Below are 16,874 nucleotides of genomic sequence, written 5' to 3' on the forward strand. Positions count from 1 at the left end.
TCTGCCAGTAGCCGGAGCATGAACTCGACAGCTCCGCTATGCTTAATCTTCGCTGAGCAGGATCAACATTGGCTCAAACTTCATGTGCGTGGCTTGAGAGAGCTGAAATTTTTGCATTTCAACTTGGAAAGCATGTTTTTACTGATTTGGGTGCGATTAATTATATATGCAAGCGAAAGTGCTGTGGCTATCGTGTTGTCGATTCAGCGGCCGATCACATGCGGATCAGTTGACGGATGGTCGGCAGGTTGATTTTTGTCACAGTCGTTGACACAAAAGCCCATCGCCCTATACGACAACTCGTGCTGAATCGCCAGCCAATCGTTGGCGTCAGCATCTTGTCGGTCTCATACCGAACCAGTGTTACCATACCTTAAATGAGCACGTGAAGTCAGGGACACGCTGCCACCACCAGCAGGGGTGGGTCGATGCTGCAAGAAGACTTCATCAGCAATGTATTGTATTGTGTTGTATTGGGTTTAGTGGTGCATAAGCAACTCGGGCTGGCTATCATGCACCAAATACAGGGTATCATTTCTTCTAACGACGTTGGGTCACCTCGGCGAGTCCTTGTTTAGGCAAGGCTCCTGAGGATCCCAACAAATTAAGTAAAGACCTCAACCTTGTTCTCAGTCATGAGAAGTTGGCTGAAGTGTTCCACTATGTAGTAAGGCACAGGGTAGGAATTTAAAGTTTTTCTAAGATACCTGCTTCCCTTAAGAAGCTAAAGCCACATGACTTATCTACAAGTGTGTCTTCACCTAAAAGCAATGTTGGATAAAAGCGAATGTTTTTATTGTAAAAAGGGGTAAAATATTTCTTTTGCAGTTTTTCAAGTTTTTTGCACGAGAATACAACGCGATTGATTGTGAGCTCACTTCCACATTTTTCACACAAAGGTTTGTCTTGTTTTGTCAACAAGAAGTTATGTGTAAGATGTGTGTGTCCGTGTGTAGACGGCATAAAATTACCTCAATGAAACGTTGCTGGTGCCTGCATGACTCTCACTCCTTTAAGATGGGCTTTACTAAGTGTAGTTTGTTGTTCAATTCACTTTCCCATGTCTTCTGCCATTCGTCCTTCAATTTACTTTATATTAACTTCATGCAGTCTTTATGAGGAATGTTCACTTTTTTAATTTTACTCCCAGCTTGTGCAACATGTGTCTGCTCTCTCATTGCCACTTATCCCTGTGTGACTCGGGACCCAGCAGATTATAGTGTGTCCTTGTGTAGAGACTATGTTGTGTATGATACTACCGAATAAGGGTGCAGTGGCATTTCTGGAATGCAGTGCCGTGAGTAGACTGAGAGAATCAGTATAGACTATGCTGTTCTCTATATTCTCTCTCATTTTCCTTACAGCTACACATAGAGCATAGCACTCTGCAGTAAAAATATACATGATAGTTGGCAGCCTTACTAATTTTTAACTTTTAAAGCTTTCCGCTCAATAAAAGCATGGCCTAAAGAATGATCCCCACTAGACAAAAAAATATCCACAAGGACGGGAGCAACACATGATCCAATACAAATACCATTCCATTGTATGCTTTTATTGAGCGGAAAGTTTTAGAAGTTTTTAGGTATGTCGATGATTTTTTGGTATTTTTATCGCTAATGACCAACCGTATACAACGGAATGGTATTTGTATTGGATCGTGTGTTCCTCCCGTCCTTGAGGATATTTTTTTTGTCTAGTGTGGATCATTCTTTAGACCATGCTTTTATTGAGCGGAAAGTTTTAAAAGTTTTTAGGTATGTTGATGATTTTTTAGTATTTTTATCGCTTGACTCGTCTTACCAGGAAACGATTAATAAGGTTTTAGAGGATTATAAGGTACATGGACAAGGTCAATTGTGTTTACCCACAATTGAGCTGGGGAAACAGTGGGGAAACAGCACCGCGGTAGCTGAATTGGTAAAGCATCGCACGCGAAATGCGAAGGTTGTGGGTTCGGTTCCCACCTGCGGCAAGTTGTTTTTTCATCCACTTTAATTTCCATTATTTATCGTTTCTTTATTTCATTTATTAAACAGAAGTAATTTCCCCTATGTTGTCCTTGGTGTCAGTGTTTGTTGGCTTCTCATGATACGACTAATAAAAATTGGGACCCTTGGTTAACCCCCCTCTCTTCTCGTTTATTACGTAACGAGGGTCTCGAATCCGGCAACATTGATGCCTTCAGGTAGCATGTGTGGGTTTATTGACCAGTTGCCTTTACCCAAAAAGATCATGTTCTCGTGACGCCTGCAGCAAGAAGGACGTTCCACGTCCGTCGCCAACGTATGCGAGTGATGGCGCTGGCTAACACTCCCAGGGTTCTACTAGGACACATAAATACCCAAGAAAGTGGATGGGGAAACAGCGCCGCGGTAGCTCAATTGGTAGAGCATCGCACGCGAAATGCGAAGGTTGTGGGTTCGGTTCCCATTTGCGGCAAGTTGTTTTTTCATCCACTTTAATTTCCATTATTTATCGTTTCTTTATTTCATTTAATAAACACAAGTAATTTCCCCTATGTTGTCCTTGGTGTCAGTGTTTGTTGGCTTCTCACGATACGACTAGTTTCTTTAATGTTAGTCATGTCCGTTTCTCAAATGTTGACAAGCTGGAGGATGTGCACGTTACGTGAAGGTCATCTACGTAGACTGAGTACACTGTAGACTTTGAAATTATTTTGGCCAAGGAGTTCATTTTATCCATGAAGAGTGTTGTACTTAAAATACACCCTTGCAGCACACCATTTTCTTGAATGAAGTTTTTTGACAGAGTGGTACCAAGGCAGACTTGAAATGAGCGGTTTGACAGAAAGTCGCTCAGGCATTTGAGCATCCTGCCCCGGATGCCAAAGTCTGCAAGGTCGCGAAAGATTCCTAACCTCCATGTGGTGTCATAGGCTTTCTCAAGATCAAAAAAGACCGCAAAAGTGTTGTTTATGTATAGAAGCATCTCAGATTGTGTCATCAAGGCAAACGAGATGATCTACTGTTGAGCATGCTTTTCCTAAAATCACATTGGTGGACGTCAAGAAGTTCCCGGGACTGTAGAATGAACATTAACATAATATTTAGAATACTTTCAAAAGCTTTGGCGAGACAGCTTGTAAGCACTATTAGTCTGCAACTACCAGCAGAGGTTGGCAGTTTTCCAGGTTTTAAGATAGGTACAATCACGGCTTTCTTCCAAGCCTCTGGTATTTGTCCTGATGCCCATATTTTGTTAAAAAATTTTAAAAGTGTTTCAATAGCGGTTTCAGAAAGGTGGGCTAGCATTTCATAATGAATTTCATCTGGGCCGGGAGCTGTTCGGTTACCGGCACACAGTACTTTGGGGACTTCCTGAAGTGTAATTAAGTTATTGTACAGCTCCCTGGTACTACTAGTTGTTGGAAGTCTGTTTTTCGGTTGTGTTCTTGTATTTTAAGAATGACTGTGTGTAATGTGAGGAACTAGAAACTTCAGAGAAATGTTTGCCTAATATGTTTGCTTGTTTGTCAATGCTTGTTTGTTTACCAGGTGTTGTCACAAAAGAAATTGTGAAGGGGGAGAAACCACCATTAAGTTTGCGAACTTGGTCCCACATTTTTTGCGATGTGGTAGAACTGTTTATGGATGATACGCAGTTTTGCCATGAAGTCTTCTCAGCATTGCAACAAATATGACGGGCTTGAGCTCTTGCTTTTTTGAAATTGGTAATGTTCTCATGTGTGGGGTATCTACGAAATATACCCCAGGTTTTGTTTTGCTTCTTTTTTGCTTCTTTGCACTCTTTTGTATACCATACCTTACGATTCTGTTAACTACCCCAGAGGCCTGCAGAATAGCAAGGTATGCAGCAGCAAGGCATGCAGCATACTTGACTTTCAGGAGCCGCGATTGGGTTTTTTCTTTTTTCTTTTTCTTTTTTTCAAAGGAGTTGTGTCCATCACCTCCCTTGAGGTGCTAGAACACCGCAAAACAGTGGGTGTGTGTGTTTCGGCCCTTTCCTCTTGGGGAGAGGCCTTGTGGGCTGCCGACTGTTGCACCAGCGGGCCGTGTTTCGGGGTTGGCAGAGCAGCTTTCGCTGCATCTGCTGGGGGGCGGATGTTCTTGCTTCAGGCATTGCCTGGGCAATGGAGAGATTCCGGTGTGGTGTGCCATCCCCGCGCACCACATCGGCAAAGTTTGCCTTAGCAGAGAAAGAGAAAGTGTTTCTATCCATGTGAAATCGCTTCCGTGCTTCTTTGAAGCTGATGTTTTCCTTAGTTTTTATGCTTATGGTTTCCTTTTCCTTTTTCCAAGTTTGACACGACGTGGAATATGCTGCATGGTCCCCTTCGCAGTTCACGCAATGGGGCGCAGCTTCACAGTTCTCAGATGGATGATCAGTCGAGGCACACCTTGCACATGTCTGATGGCCACGGCAACTCTGCGAGCCATGGCCGTACCGTTGGCATTTAAAACAACTTCTGGGATTGGGGATGTAATGCCTCACAGTTACTTAAATATAGCCTACTTCGAGGGTGTCGGGGAGCTTGTGGGAAGTGAATGTCAGAACAAAGTGTCTTGTGGGAACTTCTTTGTTGTTTAGATTTTTATCCTGAGGACATTTGTCACATTTTGTTCTTTCAATCCTTCGAGTAGTTCTGTCAAGTTCAGGAAGTTGTTTTCGGATATTACTCTGCGTACAGTGTTGAGGGAGCGATGTGCTGAGACTGTAACGGGGATGTCCCCAAATGACACAAGGTTTGGAATTCTAAGGTGTTATGGTTTGTGTCGAACTTCTAAAAGGAGGCCTCCGCTTGCCCATTTTGATACCTTGTATCCTGGCCCCAAGGCATCTGTGAGAGATCAAGACACAACAAATGGGTTTATGGTGCGTGCAGGATTTTCTGTTTGTTCGCTATGAACAACATTAAATTTTGGAAGCACTTCTTGGCTTTTTGAAAAAAATTCAACTGCTACATCGGTCTGCCCTCGTTTCCGAGGGTGATCAAGACGAGGCAAAAGATTGCAAGCAATTCCTGCCCTCGCCAGCTGTACACCATAACTATAACCAAATATGGTAGAACACAGGGTGGTTTGCCACACAATGTTAACCCTAGCTGACAGGAAGGGGGAAAAACCAAGAAGAGATGAGGAGACAGGAGAGGTGTGAGAAATAGGATAGGAAAGTAAAGGGTGGAGGGGAGCACAGGAAAAGGCAATGCTGATTCCCTACGGTCAGGTCAGTCCGGGGGTGCCGTCTACGTGAAGCCGAGGCCAAAGAGGTGTGTTGCCGCCACCAAGGGGCCGAAACGGTCCAAACACAGGGCATTAGCTTAACCCCCAGGATCACCTTGTCCCCGGACACTGCTAAGCCATGCATGGTTGGACGCGGGAGGATCCAACCCTCGTGTGCTTGGGTATGCGGTGTCACAACACACCAAACGCCTGCTCACACAGACGCCCCTGCAGGGTCATCAGCTATGCGATGTTTCCATTACATGGCTCATGGTGCAGTTCGGATGAAGTTGTAGCCACTTCCTGTCTTAAACGTGGAGTTTTGGTCATACGCTACGCATGTTTTTGGCATCGCACGAACATAGAGCAACCGGTGGAGTTGCAACGCAATACACAGCATGCGTATCTGCAGCAGTGCGCGTGTGTGCGCTTTTTCAATGTGATCAAGCCACACACGCAACCCTTCCAAAATGTTTCAAGGCCCTACCCTGCCCCTAATCTACTAAGGCAAGGCGCATGCAGCATCGCGCCATGAAAAAGGCGGATTCCTAAACTTCTTGTGTCCTGTCGTCAACTGGTTCACCGTGGTGCAGGCGAATCAAACAAACCTAACACAATGGTTGAAAGCAACCGAACAAGTTGCAATTAAAATAAAATAAACAAACTGTAAGCTCACTACGATCAACACACCCAGCATGGGAGTGCTGACTGGTCTCCAGCAGTCAAGCAGCAGTCAAGCAGCAGTCAAGCAGCAGTCAAGCAGCAGTCAAGCAGCAGTCAAGCAGCAGTCGTTCAGTGCCTTAGTTAAAGCTAGTGTGCTGGACGCACCTTCCCTTGTGTACTGAAACAAGGGTATCTAAACTTTATACTGCTCTATTTTTTTACTTGCATTTTCGTTTTGTGTTTAGTGACTGCTTTATAGGTGATAGTATGAATTTAAATAAAGAAGTGTGCCATGAGCACAAACATTTAGCTGGGTATGTGCACACTTTATTAACAATCATTTACTTTTAGAAGCAGTGCACAAGCAGCAGTAAACTTGGAACAAGCAGAGACCGACAAAACTGTATTACAACACAGTGACTTTATCAGTGCCATTGCTGCTGCTGATATTGTCTGCTTCAGGAACTTATTCAGATAACTTGCTCAAAGCAAGTACACCTCCGGTATATGACCCCGCCATCTTACGCTGCTACAAGAGGGTGGTGCAGCCACCATCAGAATTTTTTTTTAATGCATATTTTGCAATCTTGTTTCACCCCATCTCTCAACAGGTTTAAAGGGACCGACAACCAATATTTATGGCAACCAACTTTTTAGTGTAACTGAAAGCTTAACTATAACAGTGTCCAATACTGCAGTGGTAATATGAAAAATGGTGTGGAAAATTTTTTACCCAAATTTCTCAATCGGAAGTCGCGATCATGTTTATGAATTCGTACACTGGAAACAGAGAGGTGAGCACGATAGTGATTGTACACCAGCTTCAGTGGAAAGCAGACAAGTGTGGCCCTAGTCATAAGAAAGTAATCTTTCGATTATCGAGCTGATGCTCATGCAGTTCACGATTCCTGAACTGTTGAATTATTTCAGCAATAATGGCCACATGCTCTGACTACTTTGGTCATATACAAGTCAAGTTCTTTATAGCCAAGCCAGGTTTTCGAGCGTGAACCAACACTTTCACTAGTGAATTGTATTTTTACGCATGATGTGCAGCTCAGCATGTTGCCTTTTGGAAGCATGTCATCTCTTGAAAACCTGAGCGAGCTGGAATGAAGAATTTTAGCTCAAACTAGTGTGCGAAAGAGCATAATGTGCATTGTCATGCAATGAGGGATGCCCCAGTTCTGTCATTACACTTGTGGTGTTGCATACGCAGCAACTTGTAAGCATGAACTTTACTTAGGTTAAAAAAAAAAATTATGGGGTTTTACGTGCCAAAATCACTTTCTGATTATGAGACACGCTGTAGTGGAGGACTCCGGAAATTTTGACCACCTGGGGTTCTTTAACATACACCTAAATCTAAGTACACGGGCGTTTTCGCATTTCGCCCCCATCGAAATGCGGCCGCCATGGCCAGGATTCGATCGAACTTTAGTTAGGTCACAATATGCATAGAATAAAGAGCAAATGCCTGTAAAATATAAAGAATGCAATTTTAAACAATACGTATAGTGCACTTAATAACAGTGACTTCACGTACAGTAATCTGCGGTCACATGGTAATAATCGAGCCCTAGTACTCCAGTTTCATCGCAAAGCCCCCATTGCAACAAATCATTTCTTTTTGCGATTTTCTGTGCCAATTCTAATTATAATCCCTACTTAAAATGTGAGCAGCATGTTAAGTTCCATCACTATGAATCATGAACTTCTTATTTTCACCAAACTCTCATGAAACGTTCTGGGCAGTTGTTTGTCCCTTTAAAATCTTTTTGCGAACAAAATTGATTTTTCTTAAAACTTAATGCAAAGCATAAGATGAGCCCGAATTCATAAACATTATGAAAAATTCAAGAGAGTAGGCAGGTATGATACCATTCTCAAAGATGCCTTCTCTGAACTGCAACAGGGCTGCCAGACCAATGTTGTCCTTGGTCATAACTCTGTTCAGCATATCATCTGAGCCATCTGCATTAGCCATGGCGAGCTGGTTGAACTCCACAAGATGCTCCTTTATGAGTGCGAACCTGCACATCACACAAAATTCAACCCAATTAATGGGAACAATGACCACGAAGCATAGGCTTCAGCTTTTGCAAAAGCTTTTGTGTTATTTTTGCACGTGAGATGCTTGCATTTAGTTGATCTATAATGCACTGAATTCAGAAGAACATAGACAATATTTCTATAAATGTATTGCTTTTGTCAAGCAACAAAAATGATATCAGAAGCTTTGCAAGAGAATACGGTGCCGACCAGAAAACCATCCTCACCAAAACAGCAACCCTGAAGAGGCTAACGCCATCCCAAAAAGACTTTTACTAGAATTTCAACGCATCCAGAATGTGACATATTCGGAATGCTGCAAACACAAACAAGTGTTTAAGTGCCTGTGCCCCTTGACAAGGAGAAAAGATGGAGGTAATGCACAGCGATAGTATCTTGCCCCCACCACTACTGCTTCCACTCCAATTTTCGTTGCAGTCTCTGCTGGCATGCCTCCCACCATGAAAAGTGATTTAATGCACATCCTCACATTTATGGAGTTAGTCATGGTGATCAATAGAAAACAGCTTCAGTACACCTTTTCAAAAACATTCATATGCCAGCTATTCTTGCTAACAAGAACTCATGGATTCACCCATGATAGTGATAGTGATAATCCTTTTCAAAGGGAATGATGCAAGACCAAGCTCATTCTTTTTACCTTCATGCTGAGTTTGTAGCTTTTGTGGGGATGCACGACTCTCACGCATCCCTAGATGTTGTTTTGCCCGCATGGCTCCCGTCTCCTTTAATCCGGCTTCGTCGCGTGGCCCAAGTAACCCCACCTAACGGCGGGGTTACTAGGGCACAAAAGGGAGAAGGCTGTTCCTTTTTGACTAGGGGTCAGCAAGTGGTGCGGACGTTCGACGCGTGCGAGAGAGGGATGCGTGAGAGTCATGCATCCATGCTTCTGCAAGACTGCCTCGTGAGGCCTTGTTCGAACGTGCCACCGTTCGCACAACCATACATGCGAATGACCAGGTGTTGGTGGCCAGCATGGGGGCAAACATATTCGCTCAATATCCAGTTGTGGCGAGGCACACCTTCTAGATTTGTCGTGCGCCCCCCAGAATGTTCTGTGGATAGCAATTCGGCTAGCAGGCATTAGTGTAAGAAAGGTACAATAAATGCCCTTATGATTGTTTGCACTACTGTGTTGTCGTTCCTTTGTCTCAAGAGCACGGGTGAGACCACACACTTTAAATATTTTAAAGTAATTACCACCAATCTACCAGCCGTTTCTTACTACAGTCCACTGCAATCTATTTATAAGCACTGTAAAAAGAGTTTATTGATAGCATAAATTAAAGCAAACGAAATGATGGTGCAGCGAGGGTACCCTTCCTGCCATACAGGCTCTTTTCCATTACCTCAACCAACAACCGGAAGTGACATTCCATCCTTGCATTCTCCCATATCAGGGCAGAGGGCCCAGGTGATGCTTATGTCGCAACACCACTTCCCTTTTTTTTATCTTGCCTTTATTTTCTTGCTGTATGGCACATTTCTGGTGGTGCTTTTGTGCACTCTGAATTCCTTGGGACCGAAGTTGTTCATGTTCACAATGCGTGTGACACAGAGATGACAGATGTGACGTCGCTGCTGTTGATATGAGTGACACCTCAAATAAGAAGGGCATACATGATTTTGTTTCAATTATGAGCTGTTTTCACAGTGTGCAAGGTGTAATACTTTGTAGACAGGATTGTCACCATGGGGGTTACACACTAGAATTGTCTGCTTCAAGTGCCTTAACCAGTGTATCTGCTTGTAACAATTATTTCAGTTTTTTTCATCATATAACACATTTTATATAAGGTCAATGTCAATGTCTGTAATAAATTAATTTTAGTAATTATGATGACTGGCCTTCATCTAAACATCCAAAATTATTTTCTGCGAAGGTTGTACAATGTATTGAGAAAAATATAAAATTTAGAGACCTTAGCAATGCTCAATCATAATTCAAGACTGAAGGGGCTAACCACTGGCAATAACACATAGTGCAACCTTAAAAAAACTAAGAAATTGATCACTACAACCAGTTATTGTTGCATCTGGACAGACATCAAACCTGTCACAGGCATACTTATGCACTCCCACAAAGGTGACTGTTTCTGCAGTGCAATGGTGCAGAGTCAGCACCTATTGAGCTGGTTCAATTCTATATGAATATGTACACATACCTATATCTCAGCATTGAACAAAATGTGTAGTCAAAATTAAGCTGAGAAATCAATCACCTTGACATCAGCATTGAAAGAACAATAATAGCAATGAAATGCACCATACTGGCATTAAGCAGGCTGATGAGGTAAAAAAATCTATGCTTTGTTCTTGCAGTAGGTGAGGTTTGACTGCATGATACACTGACATCTAGTCACTTCACATGCACTAATGGTGGTGATCTCTTGACTGAATAAAATCATCTGCCAATAGGCAAAGCTTGCTCAAGGCACGCAATGTGAATACTGTGCTACAGCACACGCTGTATTTAATTGGAGAACAATTTACATGAGCAGCTTTTTCAAAATCAGAATTTCATTGTCACATACAATATGTCATGATCATTAAACCGTTAAACACAGTTTACTTCTGCAGAGTGTTAATCTAAATTGAATTGACTTGTGGAGTTTTAAGTGCCAAAACCATGATTTGATTATGAGGCACACCGTATAGATGAAATTTTGACCATCAGGGGATCTTTAAAGGGACATTAAAGTGAAAAATGATTTCTTCTGCATCAGTAAATTACCGTTCTACAACACCAAAAACACCACTCTTACAACGATAAGATGTTTGGTAAGTCAGAAAAAGCGCAAGGACGAAATACGGGTGGCGACGCCTACTTAAGTTCCCGCACCTGGGGGCTGTGATGTCTTGGATTTTGATGGCATCTTCTAGGGCCTACTAATTATACATAGCGGTACAGATTGACTACATTGTGTTCTAAAGGAACCAAATATTAGACATGGCAAATTTTGGGAACCCTTATTCAGCCAACGCGGCCCAAATGCAAAAACATACTTTGCAATCCCTGACGTCACACTGACGTACCGGCGCTGGGGTTTTGGTGCGAAATTCAAATACTGATACTTGGACCTTCATTTTCTCATCTAATAATCAAACTATTTTTTTGAAATGACTGCCTGCAGGGTTTTTGAACAATGCTTCATTAGTCTAAACTGATTTATTGTTTCAGTTTAGTGTCCCTTTAACATACCCCAAATGCACGGGACACAGGCGTTTTTGCATTTCAGCTTTACAGAGTGTTAATCTGAACGTTGACATTACTGAAGTGGCCGACTATCATAAGCAACGGATAACTTTATGCTCGAATTTCTCCTATAGTTTTCGTGGGCACACAAAGGGCCTGCACAGATGACTGTGTACAGTGGAAGTAAGGAATGCAACAATGTAAAATCACTCTCTCTCTTTGTCACATACATACACACATATATTCACACACAGGCACCACATAAATTGAAGAAAAAAGAGCTGCAGCAATGAGGCAAGAAAAGTGAAGGGAAAGAAATTTTTCAAAGATGAAGCATCACTACTCACTTGCTTGTTTGAAAGAAAATAGCACAACCATCAACGTGCTTCCTGTCACTCTCAGACATGGTCTTAGCCCGAGATTTTGGGGAGAAGATGCCATCATAACCGTCTCGCTTTAGCTCTGGTAGGAAAAAGTCGTGGAACTGTTCTGTTTCTACCTCCTAGAGGGCACAGATGAAAGGAAAAAATTAATATTGTATCACCAGCAATAGTATTTTTTAAAATAAAATAGTTCAGCAATCAAAGAAAGAGTGAAGATAGAGTAAAAAGGAGAGCGAATAAGGTCTGGTTTGCTACACTGATTGGTAAGTAGGGGAAAGGGATCCATGGTAAAGAGATGAGTTGAGAAATGTATATCCGTGCACAAAATTTAGACGCAGCATGCATCGCTCCCACAGCCAATCTGTGGACTAGCAGACCACAGGAAGTAAATTAGTGCCAGAGTCCTTCAACTTTTTCTTCTAGTCACGAAACTTCTATGCAAAATCTTTCTATGCTTCCCAAAGTAGCCATAATGTAGCGCAGTCTCATTTAGAGAGCCCTTAGCCATCGGCTGGGGCGGCTAACTTGCATGCACATTCATATAAGCTGTGTAAACTTTTCTGCTGCAGTGTTGCAGGAGACAGCACACGAAGCAGTGCATTCAAGTGACTACCACTAAATGAAGAAACCATTAAATGAAAAACTGCTATAAGCCTACTAAATGTGGATATTTTAGTCTAACTACTATTAACAATGACCAAACATATGCATAGTGCGAATGTATTTTAACAAATGCAGTCACCAAGGGCAACAAAAAATTTCACAACACCGACATAATATTAATTAAGTATATAAAACATATGCACTTAGCGTGCTCCTACCAGTTCTTTATTAAACAAATTGTGCTTTTAGCGGTGCTAGCATGAATGAACATTTCTTGTACAGTCTCCTGAAACATTGGAATAGGAAAGGCTATACAGCTCATTTGAATATGCATGTAGGTTAGCCTCCCCAGGACAATGAAAAGTGCCATCTAAATGATGCTGTACCACATGGCAGATACATTGGGCAGAGTAGCAAGCTTTCCCATAAATTTTCTTTTTGCGACTAGGAAAAAAGTTATTAAAGAACACTTTAGCTGGTTTTAACACAGATATCTGCTATGGTTGCTGTCCTAATATCTTCTGTACTGTCAGTGGCTGTACTGTCAGTAGTATAAAAAGAAATGCAAGTAAACAGTACAATTATTTGAAACAGCTCTTACCTGCCCCAAAAACTGTGCTATACCTTAATAAAGCAGTCTAAAGCAACCTGAGAATGAGAGTCAGCTTTGTTATGGTCAATATGTTTATCACACTAAATCAGAACACGATGCTCTGCGAGAGGTTCCAGCTATACATTACTCACTGACGTATGTATGCTGGGTGTAAATTGTCAGGACCCATCCTAGAACATTACCTGCAAAGAGATGATGTCAGCTGCGTAGTGCCGAATCTCATCCATTATTCCTTTTCGGCGATACTCCCAGCTAAGCGCCCAGGCTGGACAGTACCCATACACTTGTCTCGTGGCATACTTGTCACACAACACATTGTAGCACATCACTGTGAATGCAGCTAGAAAAAAAATAGAGCAAACATTTTGAACACACAAAAGAATGTTTCCAGCAGCTACAGCCAGAAACAGAGGTGGGCACATGCAACATTACAATTTAATGATTTGACATACCAAACTGAGCCAGGTGTGCAGCCTGCATCCACATCAATAGACAATACTCAAAACTCTGCAGGCAGACTCACATAACTTAAAGTCTGCCTTTAAAATGGCTGTGCTTGCACTCAAAGTGCACATGAAGCAAGCTACATGTCCACACATTCTACAACACTATTAACAATCTCACTATGCAAAGCACAGCTCCCTCTTTTCACAATTGTCGCTTTATGTGAGCAGAATATACATCATCACAGTGATACTGGCAGCATTTCACCTGTAAAACAATGGAGTTTCACGCAACTAATTTCTGCTTTAAATACACTGCATTCTGTCTACAACTAAATTTTATGAAAGTGTGTGTATTTGTAAGGCCAGAGCTTCTGGGAACACTCCAAATTGTGTGTAGTATAATTTTCACCTTGATTTGTGCTATTGTGCTTGTGCCTGCATGAAAAACTACACAACACCAATGTTTCTGTTCTGTACACACGTGTGACAGAAAAGTCTGGGGCTATATTCTAAAACGTTCGCCTTCCGCAATAGTTTTGCTGCTGCAATAGTCACATTCAATAAATTAAGCGACTGCTTACTAGTGACGTCAGCGTGCACTACCAACACGCACTCTCAAACACTTGACATCGCATGAGAGACCACGCCGTGCGAGTGCAGAGCGGCTCGGGTGTGTTTTCAAGTGTAGTGGCTGCAGTTCGGGTTCTGCACACTGACTATGGTTGGCTACGGCCGCTTTAGGTAAAATAAATTGAAGAAGGAACTGTGAAATGTTTTATTTTAAGTGAACCATGTAAGACATCACCAAAAAGACTACTATAAGCTACCACCTCTCATATCTACTACACTCCACCACCAACCGAATGCCAAAAGACATGTTTGTCTATTCAATACATGTCAAGAGCACCCATCGACACCATGACATTAACATGACGTAGGCCAGAACTACTAGATGGCGCTGTTTATTTTCCGGTTTTGCCAAAACAGCCAATCCGCGTGCGCCGTTGGCGGAGGCGTGACCAAGACGATAGTTTTGCAGAAGGCGAACATTTCAGAATACGGGCCTTGCTTTAAAGAATGCTAGCACAAGCATGTCAGCTGAATAAATAAACAAAAAGCCAATTTCTTAGCTTAATAAAGTACAAGAACGGTATTTCCAAGCCTACTCTCAGGTAACAGTGAAAACTCAAGATGGCAGTACAGTAAGATGAGCACTGTGTATATTCAAGACTTCAAGACTGAATACTTAGGTAAAGCAACATGTTGGTGGCAATAATGCAATGTAGCAGAGTGAAGCACTATTTAAAGGTGGAAGAGTTCTCAACTTCTGGCCAAAAAATGCTTTTCAAGCTTCTTGCAGTTTCAGTACCTTGAAGTATTCAAGAATGTGCCAGCAAAATTTCAGCCACACATGCGTTGTAAGAAAGCAGAAATTTTTATTTTTAGATGGACCGTTGGTGCCTTAAATAAATAAATGTGTATGTGACTACTTTAGAAGTGCAACTGCGGTGCGAGGAAAGTCTAGTATAATGCCTGCCATCACCACTGTAAATGTTGTCTTTCCTTTCTTTTTTTATAAGCTCAAGCAGTGGCATCAAGGGTTTGACAAGGCGTGTGCAAAGGCAGATGAATGAGGTCAGAAGCAACAAATTTTGGGCAGTGGCTGCAAACAAGGCAAAACTCCAAGCACTGTTGGTGCAGACGGTGTCCCCTGACTACAATTTACTGCTACATGTGGCTTCGCAACTTCAAACTGTTGTTGACTACTGTTGCTGGTGCATGTTGTGCTCCACGATCCCTTCGCAATTTCTAGTCTGCACATTTACATCTGTAAAATGTCCCCTAAGTTAGGCACATGCCACAGGTTTGGAAAGTGGCACCGTTTCGTAAAGCCGAGGGGTGCAGCCTGTGGTGGGTGACTGACTGTGTACGAAAGTTACTCATGCTCCGGGATTTCCAGGCCATCACAGGAGACTGATGCAGCACCTTCTTCCCCAGACATGTTTGTTTGGCAAGCGCTGGTAGTATTTTGAATGGCCACAGTCCTGGCAGTCTTAGAATGCTGGCCCATATGGGATTCAGAGTTTGCTTTAAAGTTGGACACTTTGTGGCACACACACCATGCCATTTGGAAAAGAGCTTAGAAGAATGCCCATCCAAGGCAAGAGCAAATGCAGCAGTATGCGCAAAAGTGATCAAAAAGAAGCAGAAGCTCAAAGTTATTCTCACAGAAGATTGCAGAATACAAGAAGAACCTACTTATGGCCCTGGGATATTCTATAAGAAATGCATGCAGTAAGGTCAAAATGACACACTACTAAACTTTTGCAGCCATTTCCGAAGAGTTTGCGTTTTTGACTGAAATTTGCATAAGCAAAAGCTATCATATTTATATTAGACAGGCAGACTTCTTTGTAGGGCTTTTCTTGGGTGAAAATTTATGCAGAATACTATTGTGGTCTTACATTTTTAAGTTTTTACCTTCCTTCTTGTAGAAAAAATGAAAAATTGTACACAAAGTGCAAGTGCCAATTGTAATGGTACCAACTAAATTTTTTCTACAAAAGCAGCTGTAAGACAATATATAAAAAAATGGCTCCACAGTGGCATATTTGGGCTTTCCTAATATTATATCAGGCACGAAGATGCTAAACTTTCTTGCCACTTTGTAATGGTAGTTTTTGGAAGTAACAATAGTCACTTTAACATTTAAAACGGCGCAACACCTTGATAAGTTATTTTATAATGATAATATTTGGCACCTGGCCCTATACTATTGCTCTAAACAAGCCTTCCAATTTTTATTATAATTGAACTAGCGATTCAGAAGTTCCCTTTCATGGGTCGTGTCCCCCTATTACAATATTTTCAAGTCATCCGTTTTTTTTTCTTCTCTAAACACCAGAAAAAAATTCTGGCATGCTTCAGAGTGCCCTAAATAATTTAATATAATATATTTTCTACAGCCACTTTCGGTTTTGATTCTGCTGTGTCGCGATGTCACGTCATGATGCAGTATGCGGTTATGTAAAAGCAGCAACATTTTGACACTGACTCTGGCTTGCTCGGTTATCCACTATTGTGCTACATCAGGCCTCACAACAAGTAGAGGCATAGCGGACAAACGAGTGAGCTGGAGTGAGTGCCAAAATGCTGCTATGTCCTGCTTCCATGTGTCCACATGCTGTGATGCGACGTTGCAACACAGTATCCTCCTGGGAAATGAAACCAACACTGGCTATAGAAAAGGTATTATATGAAATTATTTACAGCACTCTGAGGCTTGTCCCTATTTTTTCTAGGGTTTCAGAGGTCTAGGAGCTTCATTTAACACAAGAAAAAATAGAAGAGTCGGAAATATCATGTCAGTACCACTTTAACTGAGACAGCTTGTAGTACGTGCAACTTGAACTCTACATTTTATGTTGACTACGGGCTATCAGCAACTTGATTCACATTTCTAAATGCTGGTAATACAAAGCATACATGCAATGGCTGATTTACTACTCATGTCTTAACCATGTTGTGTGCAGACAGGTACACTTCTGAGCTTCATAACCTACATGAGGGTTAGCCTCGTGTGAGAGATAAGTTAGTGCGAGATAAACTGCAACGTTTCGACTGTAGTATGCAATACATTAGAATCTTCAGTATAGTATCCAGTTTCTCCAGTGAATATACATCTAGTACTGC

The 16,874-nt window shown here is 42.0% G+C and overlaps 1 protein-coding gene across 12 annotated transcripts in view; it reads right to left on the reverse strand.

Annotated features, from left to right (window-relative positions):
• The window catches only part of twin (CCR4-NOT transcription complex subunit 6-like twin), a 309,342-nt gene that overhangs the window by 18,744 nt on the left and 273,724 nt on the right, over positions 1-16,874 (reverse strand). For all 12 annotated transcript variants that reach the window (XM_070524425.1, XM_070524421.1, XM_070524434.1 and 9 more), the window contains 3 exons: positions 12,918-13,075; positions 11,484-11,638; positions 7,749-7,900 (listed from right to left, as the gene is read on the reverse strand). In XM_070524425.1, coding sequence (XP_070380526.1) covers positions 7,749-7,900; positions 11,484-11,638; positions 12,918-13,075 — 465 coding nt within the window. The remainder of the gene's footprint in view (positions 1-7,748; positions 7,901-11,483; positions 11,639-12,917; positions 13,076-16,874) is intronic.

The sequence above is a fragment of the Dermacentor albipictus genome, chromosome 1 (genome assembly GCF_038994185.2).
Source record: "Dermacentor albipictus isolate Rhodes 1998 colony chromosome 1, USDA_Dalb.pri_finalv2, whole genome shotgun sequence".
NCBI classification, from domain to species: domain Eukaryota; kingdom Metazoa; phylum Arthropoda; class Arachnida; order Ixodida; family Ixodidae; genus Dermacentor; species Dermacentor albipictus.